The sequence below is a fragment of the Cyclopterus lumpus genome, chromosome 17 (assembly GCF_009769545.1).
Source record: "Cyclopterus lumpus isolate fCycLum1 chromosome 17, fCycLum1.pri, whole genome shotgun sequence".
Classification (NCBI taxonomy): Eukaryota; Metazoa; Chordata; class Actinopteri; order Perciformes; family Cyclopteridae; genus Cyclopterus; species Cyclopterus lumpus.
The window spans coordinates 8,130,683-8,144,888 of record NC_046982.1 but is presented as its reverse complement, the minus strand read 5'-3'; the positions used below and the strand labels follow the sequence as shown (position 1 = coordinate 8,144,888).

Sequence of the window (14,206 nt, the reverse complement as noted above, 5' to 3'; positions counted from 1 at the left end):
CTGGAGCAAAGAGCAGCTTGTGATGCTCCACACCCTGAGGTTACATTAAGCTGCTTCTATGCACTGAGAGCACAGCGTACTGTACGGGATAGAAGTGAAACCTAGAAGGCATAAGAAAAAGTAAAACAAGACCCTAGAGATAGAAGAAGGTGCCCCCGACTAGTATACGTCAAGAAACAGTGAGGGGCAGATTATTGCTGATTCAGATGAAGTGGAAATGGGTCGGATGAAATGTTGTACTCGCTGAACCAGATATGCTTGGGTGTCTTCAGATTTTATTATGCGGACAAAGCCAATATAAATCTGCAAGATATGTGGCAAATCTGTGCCAGGATGCTGCTCCATGATGCCTCCAGCTAAAACACTGCTGTCAGTTTATAGCTCACTATATCTATACTTCACACGGGGTAGTGTGCACAGAGGAGGGTTTCTCCCCTCTGTGATGCGAGTAGTGTTATCGCACAAAGATGTTTGTCCATTATTTTGTACCACGTCTCCTGCGCTTCACTGAGCAATTTCCTCCTCACTTCTTTGTTGACATAGAAAAGCTAATTATTAATGTATACCAGCAAAAAGCATTTCAACGTTTTTTTTTCCTGGTAAAAATGTTCAGAGCTACCCTTGAACACTGTCCCCGTGGTGGTGTACACAAGAGGACCAGCTGACACTCTTATTCAACTCAACAACACTGCAAACTACTGCTTTAAAAACACCATCTGACAGACTCAACTATAATTGCACTAAACACTAAGTCACTAATGGACTAGAGTGTGTCACAGATATCTGGTGTTATGATCCAATATGTGTCAGATGCAAAGTAACAGCCTCCGCTCTGTGATAATGTGGTAATAATGCAATGCTATAAAATGTCCACACAGTGTTGTTATTTAATTAATCTAACCAAAATGTAAAAAAAAAAAAAACAGTCTTCTGAAGGTCCTGATTCACTTAATGAAATATTCATGTCATATTTTCATCTGTACCAAAACAATAACACTAAAACTGGCCCATGAAGAAACATGACTCATTTGCACATTTTCTAATGAATATAATTAATCTTTTCATAATGAGATTTTTGGGGAGGAAAAAAAAAAAAGATATTCAGCAGTCCATCAAAACAGAGAGGACGTTCTGTTGTTTTGTCTTTGAATCAGAGCGACGCTAAAAACAATTACCAAGTCATTTCAGGGAGGGATGAACTTTCAGAGAATTCAGTAATGAATCGGATAGACTTTGTGAAGTCAACTCCTAAAAGATGAAATGAGCAACAACAACAACAAAACTCCAGCACGCTTCTCCGTCTTCATAAAGAGTGAAATATCGTACATAAAAGGCTATACTGCACGAGATATTGGAAAACATCTTTCTTTTCCATAAAGAAATATGTATCAATTGAAACCAAGAGAAAGCTATGACCCTCTATTGATTGTGCCTATTAAATCAACTTCAGCCATGGAGACGGTGCGTAGATAAAGAGGATGAAACAGCCTTCACGAACATGAACACATTGGGTACCAGTTTGCAGCTTAATATCAACCTGCAGCCCAAAAAATGCAGCTGAAATATGTTGGGCAGGATGACAAGAAGTTGAAATAATCCTTGTGAATTGTCTAATATTAGGTAAGAAAGAGAACCTACTCCTCCTTGTATTTGAAACTATGCTACACTGTACACATTGTATTCTCTATCTGAATTAACTGAGAAGTCTTACCAAGCCAGAATTCATCCTCCAGGTTCCCAAAGCCGACCCGGTAGTCACTCCACTTCCTGGAAAAGTCTGTGAGTCCGTTCTGACGACGCTGAAATACCTGGACACCAAGATGTGACGAAGTGACAAGATCAGAAGACTAAAATGTCTGAGACGATTCAGCACTGTGATCAAAAGGACACTTCAGTACTGTATGTGGTCCAAATGAATTCAAAATCCTCCCCTCCCCTTCATCCTTTCTCTTCACCTAACTGACACAGTTTCATACATTTTCAGTGTGCAAATGAAAGAAAGCGTTGTCTTCACAGTGACTTACAATCCAGCCTCCCTCATCAGTGGTCATGTCACAATACACCTGCACACCCTGGCTCGGGTCCCTGTTGATGTAAATGGTGTAGACGCCGCTCAGCGTCTCTCCGTTCAGCAGGTGTTGGGCACAATTCTGAGGCGTCGCAAACAGACGACTCCCTGGAGAGAAGATGGATGGATGGATGGATGCATGGAAATAATTTTAAAAAAGACATGGCGTTAGGCAACAATTCAGGATTTTATTTTATTTTTAATCTGCAGTAAACTATATTTAAAGAGGAGAGAGCCGGACTAGACCCTCATAGTCAGCTTTGGCACCACAGCTGATGAGGAAAATCCAGGATAACATCAAAATGCATTGAAGAATTGCAGAATATAGCGTCCATAGCTTTCAATAATATCTTATAATACCTCTAATACTACATAATTCAGAGGGAATGAGTGCAAAGGGACTACTTCACGCACAAGCCCCTCCATTTCTGTGTCTTCCTCTCAGTAGTTTCCCCTCGTGATTCACAGTTAAGAGCCCTTGATCAGCAGGCTCGTTTCCTGCATCAACATTTATGAGGTGCTTTGCATGGACCATTTCAGGTTGAATGCGGGGGGGTGAGGCGTATCCGTGTGAGCACGTTTCCTAGTTGATTATTTTGATTAATAAAATCATTTGCACTGTTTTATAAATGAGACTCCGGGTGATTAGCAGCTTCGCGACACTTCCTCACCCTTATTTGAGTGACATATCCAGCATCAAATTACACACTACGCACACTGAACATTAGAGCAACCCGTTCAGCTCTAGGACTGGAGACAACCACCCAGCAGGTACTGACTAAGAGAAGTCTCCCTCGCTACGCTACTGGGAAGGGAGATGAAAATTGTGTCCGACTTTAAGGACCCATTATTGTGCACCTTTGTTACGGTGACAGTAATGTGAAAAAGGGTGGGGAAAAAAAATACCAGGCTAAAGAAACTCACCCCTTAAGAATTTAATTCCAAATTTCAATCAAAGAATACCAAAACATTGTGTGTGTGTGTGTGTGTGTGTCAATGTGAGTGAATATCTGTGTCCTGTACCTGTAGTGAAGGTAGTGGAGACTACAGCGCTGGTGTCAAGTCCTCTTGCAGCCTGGAGCTTGACAGTGTACTCTGTGGTCTCTGCCAGTCCCTCCAGTCGAATCCATGTGTCCTCTGCATCCAGGATCAGCTCCTAGCGCGCACACACACACACACACACACGCACACGCACACAATCAAGTTAAAAGATATTAGATAAAGAAATTGCCCCCCTATACAAATCAATAATTGGATATGTAATCAGCATAAACCTCAGGGTAAAACTCTAATTATTTATTATTAGTTATTAGAATCTCCACCAGTCACTGATAAAACATTGAGTTGAGCTTGTGAGTTTTCAAAAGACCTTTGGCAACAAAGAAACCTTCAAGCTATTTTGGTTCAGGAAGTGCACGACAGTTTGCTTTGTGCTCCGGTAGCACAGCATTATATCAAACTGGCAACAACGGAGGTCATTACAGAGGGACTGATATAAGGATATTGGAAACATTTAAAAAACTGTTTTGGTGAAGTAGTATAAAATACACTGCAACTGGCCTCATCAACAAGGCCCAGGACCCCCACTGACAATGATGTTCACCCCCCCGACATGTTACATTAATGTCTTCACATCTGTCTGTATGCAGTAACACACATCTTTGAGACTCTGCACATTGCATATTCTCTTTATACTTCCAACCGTGAACATCTCCACAGTCCTTGGACAATTTTGCAAATATTTGCACAAAACTATTAAGGACAAAATACAAATTTGCCTCAGAGGGTTTTTACAAACACGACATCCTCTGTCCCGGGACATCGGTGCAGGAAAAACTCCCCCCAAAAAAAACCTTGAACGAGGAGAAAAGGGGAATTTAGAACTACCGCTTCTAAATACCGCACAGTTCATTGATTTCAAATCGGGTATATTGCTAATATTTGTTCATACTCTAATTCTACTTTTATTCTATATTTATATTTAATATTTTTTACAATATATGCTTTTATTTGTAATTTAATTTTCTCTTACTATTTTTATGTTATACACCAAATAAACCAGATTTTAATCTAATAATAATTAAATAAATTGGCAGTTCAGATTGAAACCATTGAGATAAGGGGAAACATTATTCTATTCTTTTTAGTCTTTGGTTCATTTTGAACACATACTGAAGAACTTCTGCTTGTCTTCTGTCTCACTGATGTGCTTTTGTATTGTAAAAACAGTGGTGTGTTTGGGTTAGGGGTTGCAATTCAAATTAACTTCGCAGTAAGAATTTTTATTCTTCCACTCTTCTGCCGAGCAAGTCCGGCTGCTCGCGTTCTCACATGTGAAAAAGAAACCGAGCCACAGAAAATACCGAAGGGGAGGACAAGTGTGGCCAAGTAGACAGGGGATACAAGACAAGCGACTGTTATCCGACAGCCAAGCTGAGAAGCTGCTCAGCAAACAGGAAACAAACATTTCTATTTGTGGTTAAGAAGTCACAACGGTACAGTACAGTTACTTCCCTTTGATCTTTCAGATCGCCTTTCACTGAGCCCAGACGCTTGACCGAGTATCTTCTGCGACCTCCGTTTTTTAGACGAGACATAAATCCACTGTCAGGACGCTCGGTTGATGAACAGAAGTTCATGTGTTTGTGTGCTTTTGTGTTACACTTTGTCCTGGATACACATTAAATATGAACAAGTAAAAATGAAATATTCAGCTTGAAGAAAGAAAAAAAAAACATATTTCTCTGCAATGTGTCTCTGTGAATTATGCAGGGCAGCAGCTGGTAAATGGTGTCTCTTTGTCTCAGAGGATCGGACATATTCCCACCAGTTTTTCAGGGTCAAGATTTCAAGATAAGATTTATATGGCGAGTGAAAAAGGCCCTGTTTTATAATACATACCGCTTGCTATTGATCGTATATGTGAGGGTGATGTTTGGTGGATGTGTATTCATCCTTGTGAGTATTTGCATGGGGAGATCTGTATTACTCGAGGCACGCACATAGCTGGTTAGTAAATGTTAATCAGATGATAAATTAATCTCACAGATACTGTGTGTAAATTACAAAAATCCATTATCTCTGTAAGACGGGAAGCTGGCTGACCAGCTGTAAGGCTCATCAATAGTTGGCTAGATTAGAGCCACTGCTCCTCAAGTGAAGACAACCGGAGGAAAATCTCACAACTTCCGCCACAGCAATAACCTTTTGCTCTGAGCATTAATGAGGGATATGACTCATTACCTGTTGAACAACACGAATTCTAAATGTGCACGTGTTGCGGCAGCTCACAGCAATGAACAGACATTTAAATAAAATGTAAAGGAACACGATCAAAGAGAAACATTCGATTTTTTGATTAGCAACAAAAGCATTTGTCCCTTCAAAAAATAAAATTGTACAAATTAATTAAAAAACTAATTGTTCATATTTTTTGGGTATAAATAGAAGAAGATCTTTGAAGATGCCTCACAAATGTTCCTTTCCCTCTCAATGCAATGTAAGCACACCTGTGCTGCTACTCGCTGTGAGCCAACAGTGTTTTTGTAGGAAGGACCACGGCGACATCTAAACAGACTAATATCACATTTGCAGTGAACTCTCGAGGCGAACGTGCTGCAGCTGAGGAACTCATTAGCTCTCAAGCTCGCAAACTGTTAGCAGTGCACATTTCTCTGATGGATGTTTGTTTGGTCGCTCATTCAGCAACAAAGACATGTGTTTGTTAGTTGGATGAGAAAGATACATCAGCAAGAAAGCTTGTGTGTGTTGATGCCCGTGGCTCCTGTGTTGTGTAGAATGCTGCTGTTTGGTTATCAGCATGAACATCTGCCTCTGATGGAAGAGTGAAGTTACTGCTCTATGCAGATATGGTTGAAAATGAAACTATTCAATTAGCTGTACGACATTTCTTTTGTGGAATTGCTATAAAAAAAAAAAGGGAGCACGTAATGAAACTAAACAGTATCGAATACAAATGTATCCCTGTTGGGCACTGATTTGTATTCTGTATGCACATGTATTATGTACGCTGTAGGGAAAAAAATGATTGGGAAAAAAATATTTCTGTTTGACTGCATGGAAAGTCCTGGAAATGTCATACAACATGTTGATTAAATATTACTGCGATGTACAGGCCATAATGTTTCTAGAGAAATGTTTTCTTGAGAAAACAGATAAGGATTGGGAAAAGGATATAAAGGCAGAGCATGGGATCAACATCAAGACAAGGAATATTTAAGAACTATGTCCATAGAAGTCTGTTTGCACTGGAAACAAGTGAAGGGCCGATCTGACATGTTACCGTTGCATTCTTTGCGCATGAGTGACACCCGATGGTCAACCACACAGCAGATTGTGTGCATTAAAGAGTACAGTCTGTGTGCATCTAGTTACATGTGTGTAAGACACCGGATTGCCACTCAAAAGGAGCCTATAGCAGAGCATCATGGGAAATGGTTACAGTCAATTTGTTATCAGGCTTGACGCATGTCTTATTACCATTACTCAAGCACATCAAAAAGTGTAATCAAAATAAACAATGTCTCTACAGAGACACATTAAAGTAATATCTCTATCAGACAGGCAATTTCACTGTGCGGTTCCCTCGTCTGTGTGTGTGTGTGTGTGTGTGTGTGTGTGTGTGTGTGTGTTTCAGTCTGTGTGTTTGTGTGTCCCAAAGTGCTTGCACATCAAGGGAGTACATGATTGAAAGATAAAAGTGTTTGCCATAAAGTTGTGATTTCGCATTCATTTTCTTTTCCTGTTCAACTCCATTATAATACGTTGATTACATTGGGAACATGTTCTGTTTTTTTACAGAAATCCAGGAAGAGGTTTCAGTGTGTGCTTCAATATCTGCAGAATGAGGTTTCTCTCTCCAGGTGCGTGGATTAAGAAGTGTAGCTTATCTCCTTGACACATGTTTGTGAGCATGCATTTTCAACAGGATTTGAATAGATGGAGAGGAGATAAGGAAACACATTTTGGCTGCAGAAATGTTTTTTTTATGATGGAATTAGCGTACATAGGCTACAGTGTAAGTGTGCAAGTGTGTACAAGACAGAGTTAAGACACAAGAGTTCCGCTATGAGCGCAACGTACTTTACGGCTGCCGTCGGTTGACTTGTAGGTCAGCATGTAGTTGTCAATTTCTGCGATTGGCGGTTGCCAGGAGATGAGCGCACTGCGGTGATTCACTTCACTGGCTGTCAGGTTCAGGGGTGCGTCCATGGCTGCCAGAAAGAGAGAAAAATAGAAACTTCTCGTAAAACAAGGACATGTTCCCGACACACTGTAGTTCTCAAATAATGACTGAGGTGTGGAGTCCTCCGCCAAGATTTGCGAAACAGGATCATTATTCATATTCATTGTGTTTTAGCTTTTTATAGGTATTCCTCAAGGAAGGTAAAATCTCCGCGTCAGTAATCCTTAATCCCCACAGGACTGAGTGAGAGGAGCCGTGCGACACTTTCCCATGTTTAGTCACAGTGTGTCACAGCCTCAAAAGCATTGAAGCCCCTTGATCAGCGAGCCCACACAAGTTTTACTCCACATTACATCACACCATCCAAGTATATTCTCGGTTGCTTTAAACAAGGCTTGATTATAGTGCCTGCCTTGATACCTTAACCACATCACAAGGAGACTCACCTCCATTTCCCCCAGCTTACATCAGTCAATATCTAATCTTCCGACATGTTAGGAGAAGCATTGACACGCTGTAACCTCATTTCAGTGCATAATAGAAAATAGATGACCTTCTATTCGGAAAATCAGTTTCCTGGAGTTACATCATGACTCTGTGGCTCTTCGTCAGCGAGTCGCCAACCGAGCTCTGAGTAAGGGAGGCAAAAAACAAATGAAGTGCTGCGCTTGGCGTGCTGTGCAATCCGACATCACCGCTGTGAATATGAAATAAAGATATCTACTTCATGGCTGTCGCTTTCTATTGGTTCCCCCATCTCGACTCCGGCTTTTCTCCCATTTCGTCTCTTTCTCCTAACACTGGACGTCTGTAAACAGCGTGAACTTTTAACTTCACTCCAGGACTTCTCCTTAACTTTTATCTCAACATCTGACCTGCAATTGAACCCAGACCTCACGCAAGTCTGCTGCATACATAAAAACTAAACAAGAACAGTTCTTTCCACAAACACACACGCCCATCTCGTCGATCGACGGTTCGATCCCCGGCTCCGCTAGCCCGTGTCGATGTGTCCTTGAGCAAGACACTTAACCCCAAAATGTCTCCCATAGCTGTGTCTACGGTGTGTGAATGTGTGTGAATGTTAAATAGTCCTGATGTGCAGGTGGAACCTTAGCTCCTCCCATCAGTGTATGAATGGGTGTGAATGATTGAATGATGTCATGTAGTGTTAAAGCGCTTTGAGTGGTCGGAAGACTAGAAAAGCGCTGTACAAGTACAAGGTCTACTCACCATTTACATATGGAAAGATGAATGACCGTTCAGTAATTAACAGCATGTACCCGCCTTGATAACCTCCTGAAAAAAGTGATAGGCATTCTCTTCTGTTGGAGACAGTGATAGGCAGATCCACACTGTGTGACGGGGATGTAGAGAGAAAGACACAGAGAGAGCGGGAGGGGGGAAAAGAGGGAACATGGGAGTTGTTGAGAGCGAGAGGCTGAATGGTGGTTTTGAGATGAACTCAGCACATTGCAGATTGTCCACAATGACGTGCCGATCTCCTCCTTTCCTGCACCTTCACGTCTTTATTGGCTGCGTCTGCATCTCATTTCTGCTTTTCCTCCTCCTCCGTCCTTTTCCTCCTATTTCCACATCAAACTGGCGTCTTCCTCTCATTCACTCTCCTCCTTATCTCTATTTGTGCTTGTCTCTCACTCTCTCTCTCTCTCTCTCTCTCTCTATGGCCTTCCCCATTCTTTGTCCACCAACTTCTTTCCTGCTTATCTGACAGGCTGCCATTCTAACTCAACGTGCCAGAGAATGAGCGGAGTTTATCTTTTAGTTCTGGTCTTCCCCTTGATGAACACTGCTGCAGCATTTTGTACGTGTCAGCGGGGATAGATGACAGAAGGAAGAGGCGGAAGGGGCGTTTCATAGAAATGGACGGGCCTGTCTTTATTCCGTCTTTCTCTTTTTTCAACAATTAAATCTGTCTCCTTGTCCTGTTCTCGATCGCGCTCTCCCTCCAATTAAACCGTTGCATGGACTGTGACCAAGCAGGTGAGCAGGTGTTGTCTGAGTTCCTGGCAGCTCTGAAGCTCCGTCTTCCGCCGTAGTGGTTTGAACAATGGTATTGAGATGAATTGGTTTGGCTTCATCTCGTGTCTCATTAACACACAGTGTAAACAAGACTAAAGGCAAACACACACACACACACACACACACACACAGACACACTCACACACACACACACACACACACACACACACACACACACACACACAGCAGATGGGAAGGGCAGCATGGACAGCAGCAATTTGTTGTAGGAAGATAAGAGAGATGGAAATCTTCTCTTCACATCACTCATTTCACATATGCTGATTTGTATGTGAATATTCTGCCTGAATGACGTAACTCCCCTCGATATATGAAGTCCACTGACTTAAACCAAAGGCCTCTTGGTTTAATCTCACAGATGGTATTATGATATTATCTTTACGAGTAGTCAAGATCCATAGTCATTAGCACAATGGGACATATCAAAGAGCCCCCCGCACAGGTTGCATCCGCCACTCTGCACTGCGTTAATACGGTTACAGCTGATACCGGCATCCCTCGTTCCCCCTCAGGTAAACACGGTTAGCTCTGTGGGCACTGTTGCCGTTGTTTGTACGAGAAGCACCGCGAGCCGCAAGCCGCCAACTCACCGTCACCATGTTGAGAGCTGTGTGGAGGCAATGGACATGCTCTGGACTTCAAACGTATAGCTTCCAACTACTGCAATTGCGAGCGCTTCACCCCACAAGGCACAGACACGCAGAAGCAGAAGATGAAGAAGTGAAGAAGAAACTGAGTAAAGTTTTTTCTTCTTCTTTCAATCGTGGCCACCTTTTTAATGAACGTACGATAAGACCTCTATGTTTTACAATTTCCTGTGTCTAAGCCTATTTCCTCCTGTGTGCCCTTCCCTGCATACTTTCCTTCTTCTCTCTTACGTCAGTGGGGTGGTGGGGAGATGAAGAGGAGATAACTATTGAGACGGTAACTACACCATCAATGCTGCTCGATAAGGGTTGGTCCATTTATTTTAGTAGAGTGCACACATATTGTATAAAGACTGTAAGCTTCTGGATTCGGGGAACTAAGTGAACCTTCTTTTATACCCTTTGCAACAAAACCTCCAGACCCACTTTGAAATTCCAAGTTTAGATTCAACATGCAGATGCTGAATTCTACGTCATCTCACAAACGTGATACAATATTGACTTCCAAATGTCCTAGTTATTTTTGCTTGGTCAATCCTCTGCGAGAACACATTTGGAGACTTATGATGGACCATTTTAATGTAAGTTTAATACAAAAGACAACCCTTATATATTTAGGCAAGTTACTAAACTACTATATTCTTATGGTGATAAGGCTGAGATGAAATCACACTCAAGTAAACTTTTATAAAACACAAATATTTATAGACATACTACATTTGAAATACTATATACTTTACCATTTTGAATATAGTACCACAGTTCCAAAGTGTTTTGTATTAAAATAGCTAAACGGGTTCTTAAAAGTACATTAAACTGTCAAAAATGCCTTAATTGCCTGAAGAATCCCGATTATATTTCTGTAATAATAGCACTCTCAGTACATAACTCAGTGAGGCAGCGAGGATCTCTGTCGCTTCAAAAACTTGCCGAGCACTTTCTAGCAAGTGGGTTCAGACACATCTGAGGGGGAACAAGTCCCAATGCTGCAGCCTGCGGGCTTATTGAGACACCCGGAGCAAAATCCCTTATTTTCCGGTCTTATAGCTTAAATATCAGCTGATGGGGAGCCAAGCTGTTTTACTCGGTGTTGAACTATTGAGGCATGGAGGCCAGACAACAAAACAACCCTCAGCTGTGGTTAAGAGGCTTGGGAATCTAGTAAAGAAACACCACCTTCAAAAAAGAAAACCCCAAACGCTGATTGGCTGAGGCATTCTTGGCCGCATTTTAAGATGAAGCAGACTCATTGCTTTCCCTTGTCTCTTCTCCCTGTGTGCGCTGCGCTGCAACCGTGTGGAGAGACCATGCTGACCAAGCCCTTTTAGTAACATTAAATCAGATAGAATGGTAGTATATGACTTTCACTATTTTGTATCTGAAATTACATTCTTACAAGCTGACATATCAATAATTTCCACTAGTATGAAATTAATTGTTGATATTTTTAATTATAACTTGTCAAAAAGCAATTGTTGATACCTACAATTTCTGCTAATTCAAAGTGCTGTGCCATGCAAGAGCCTTAAGTGACCCTTCACCTCTTAACATCTCACCTTTGCATCAGCGCAGAAAAACATGGACACATTCTCTTATACCTCGTCGTCTGCTCTATGGAATATTTTGTCTTTCAACCAAATATTACCATCAGTTTTAAAACACCAAACTACTGAGTGAACGGAAAGCTAATCTTAAAATCCCCATCTCCAATTCAAATGTTGAATTCGGTGTGCAACTGTGTTTTGAGTCCCCGATCATTATTAATACGACTACATGATTTTTTGTTTTAATTATTTAATCATATTTTTTATTTATCTGCAAACCACTTGCTATATTTGCACTATAAATGACTCTACTTGACTTAACTGTCAGTCAGAAAGGAGACACTTTTTCCACGGCCACTGAATGCTGTGGTGATTCTTCAGTGTTCGGCTCAGTAGCCTGAGACTCAAAGAGCGAGGGGCCAATGGAAGCAGACAGAAACAGAGCAACAGGCCCGGCGGGACGGTAACAGAGCCATAGCCGGGGTAGTTTACCGAACCAATCAATGGCCTCATCTTTCTTTACAGCCCGTTCACAATGGGACATTTTCCACTGGAGCGTAACAGCTTGAGAAAACTAGCTGCGTGAGCGGCGCTGGAACAGGCTTTAGGATTTCAATTAAGAGGTTTAATTAACAACACTCCAAGTTCCCTGTGCTGTTGTGATGTTGGCGCCCCCTGGTGAGACATGTCATCATCATTCCTGCAAAAGGGAAGACTCGATCGGCGTGTGTTTGTGTCTTTACTCTGATCCTTTAAACTTGAATAGTTTGATATCTGCCCAAGAGTAGCACTTGATTAACCTCAGGGATCATTTCTCATTGTGCTTTTATTGAATTTGAGTTCCTTAATGAAATTATGTCAAATTAAATTCAACTTTATTTCTTCAGACACATGAGTCCATACAACAACAACAACAACAACAACAACAAATAAATACAACAGGATAGTATTTAATTGAATTTACAAAATATGAATGGTGTCCTTCTTAAAGGTCCTATTTGATTCCCCTTCTCTTGGGAAGAATAAGAGGATTAATTGTATCTACTTTTCTACCCGATCATATTTCCTCCAAAATGGAGTGGCAAGAATACATTTAGTCTATCTCCCACAGAGGAGGAGAGCAACAAGTCCAGCACCAAACTGTTTGCTTGATTCAATAAGACATGGTGTTCAAAGCAAAACAAGATCATTGAGCTCTTTGTTCGCTGCATGCTGCTTCCTGCGTCACAGCAACTTCCTAAATTCCTTTATACGCGAGAGTCTAACCGGAATAGAAATGCGTGTTGTTTTCGTTCTCTGGAGAAGCTGAGTTAAATGACGCACTAGGCGGAGCATCTGTTTCCAAATTAGAATCACCCTAAACTGCCAAGAACGTTGGATGAGTTACTATCTGCATGTACAGCATTGACATGGTTGTAGGGACACTAAAGTTTCCCGAGCCCCATTTATGTTTCGAAGTCTCTGCAGCTCTGCTCTCATATGTTGTCAGAGTTTGCTTCTGTTTGGAGCCGTTGGTCTCTGCTGCAGTGCAGGACGGGGAGCTCTGGTGCTCCTCGGGGGATATGAACTCCTCTGCTGACTGAAAAGTGTTTTTCTCTCTCTCAAAGTTTACAGAGCTGCAGCTCAGCTAAACTGGAACAATTCCCTCACCGCTAACTTTGCTCTCGATGAGCGGCGGATAAAGGTGAAGATAATTGGAGAGGTGGGTCACCCGGAGGTGAAGCAGGCAAAAGTTAAACGGAGAGATCACAAATCTAATCCTCACTGCTGGTGTCTCTTGCACGGTACTAATGACCCCTGTGACATATGTGACTACTGAAAAACTACCCAGAATGACAGTAATAATAATACAAATTATATCCAAATATATCCATCCAGGCCTTGGCCACATGCACGTGACAAGCAACAGACAATTTCCAAGATAAGAACATTACAAGCTTCAATCAACTGTTGGTGAATTACATTGCTCAACAACTAATTACACTACAGGTATGAAGCTATTATATGCTCAGGAACTTCATGTCACTCTTTTATGACGTTACAGCTTACAAGGTTACGTTACAAGGTTGTTTGAGACGAATGCACCACATACTCCTGTTTTGGTATCTCAAGTTGGATAGTGAGACGAGAGAAAAAGAGGGCTCCTGTAACAAGACTTTACCATGTCGGTACGGCAACAGCCTATTGGTCACAACAAACCTACAAAAATGTACATAAGAGATAACAAGATGCTAGTGTGGCATACTTCAAATATTTGAAGCTTTGTTTGGACATTCAGTGGATGAAAAATTCCCAACCAAGCTACAAGCTACTGACATAATTTGGACATAAAACCAATTAGCAAAGATTAGTATGCTATCAACAGGAAATACCACAAACCACGACCACCTGAACCACCACCATCCAATAAAGCACGCAGACAAGTACATTTAGTCTCATACAGCAGCATCCCGTCGCCTGGAACGAGCAGCGGCACTTCTAAAGCAATAATAGAGAATTTAGAGCTGAAAGTCATTTAATCAACTTCTTAATCAATTTCTATTGTGAGAGGTAGTGCTGGAGAAATGATTTGTTATTATTCATAATCACTGAGACTAGCGGTGTCACCAGCCTGGCGTCCTCTGGTGCATTGCCAACCACTCACTGAGTTCATTCAGGTTCAAATATAAAAAACAAATCC

General features: G+C 41.5%; 1 protein-coding gene across 1 annotated transcript in view; it reads right to left on the bottom strand.

Moving 5' to 3' along the window:
* Window positions 1-14,206, bottom strand: part of tnr (tenascin R (restrictin, janusin)) — an 80,702-nt gene that overhangs the window by 9,202 nt on the left and 57,294 nt on the right. Inside the window, exons 22-25 of the mRNA XM_034555006.1 lie at window positions 7,172-7,302; window positions 3,092-3,224; window positions 2,025-2,176; window positions 1,712-1,808 (exon numbers count right to left, since the gene is read on the bottom strand). Of these exons, the coding sequence (XP_034410897.1) occupies window positions 1,712-1,808; window positions 2,025-2,176; window positions 3,092-3,224; window positions 7,172-7,302 (513 nt within the window). The remainder of the gene's footprint in view (window positions 1-1,711; window positions 1,809-2,024; window positions 2,177-3,091; window positions 3,225-7,171; window positions 7,303-14,206) is intronic.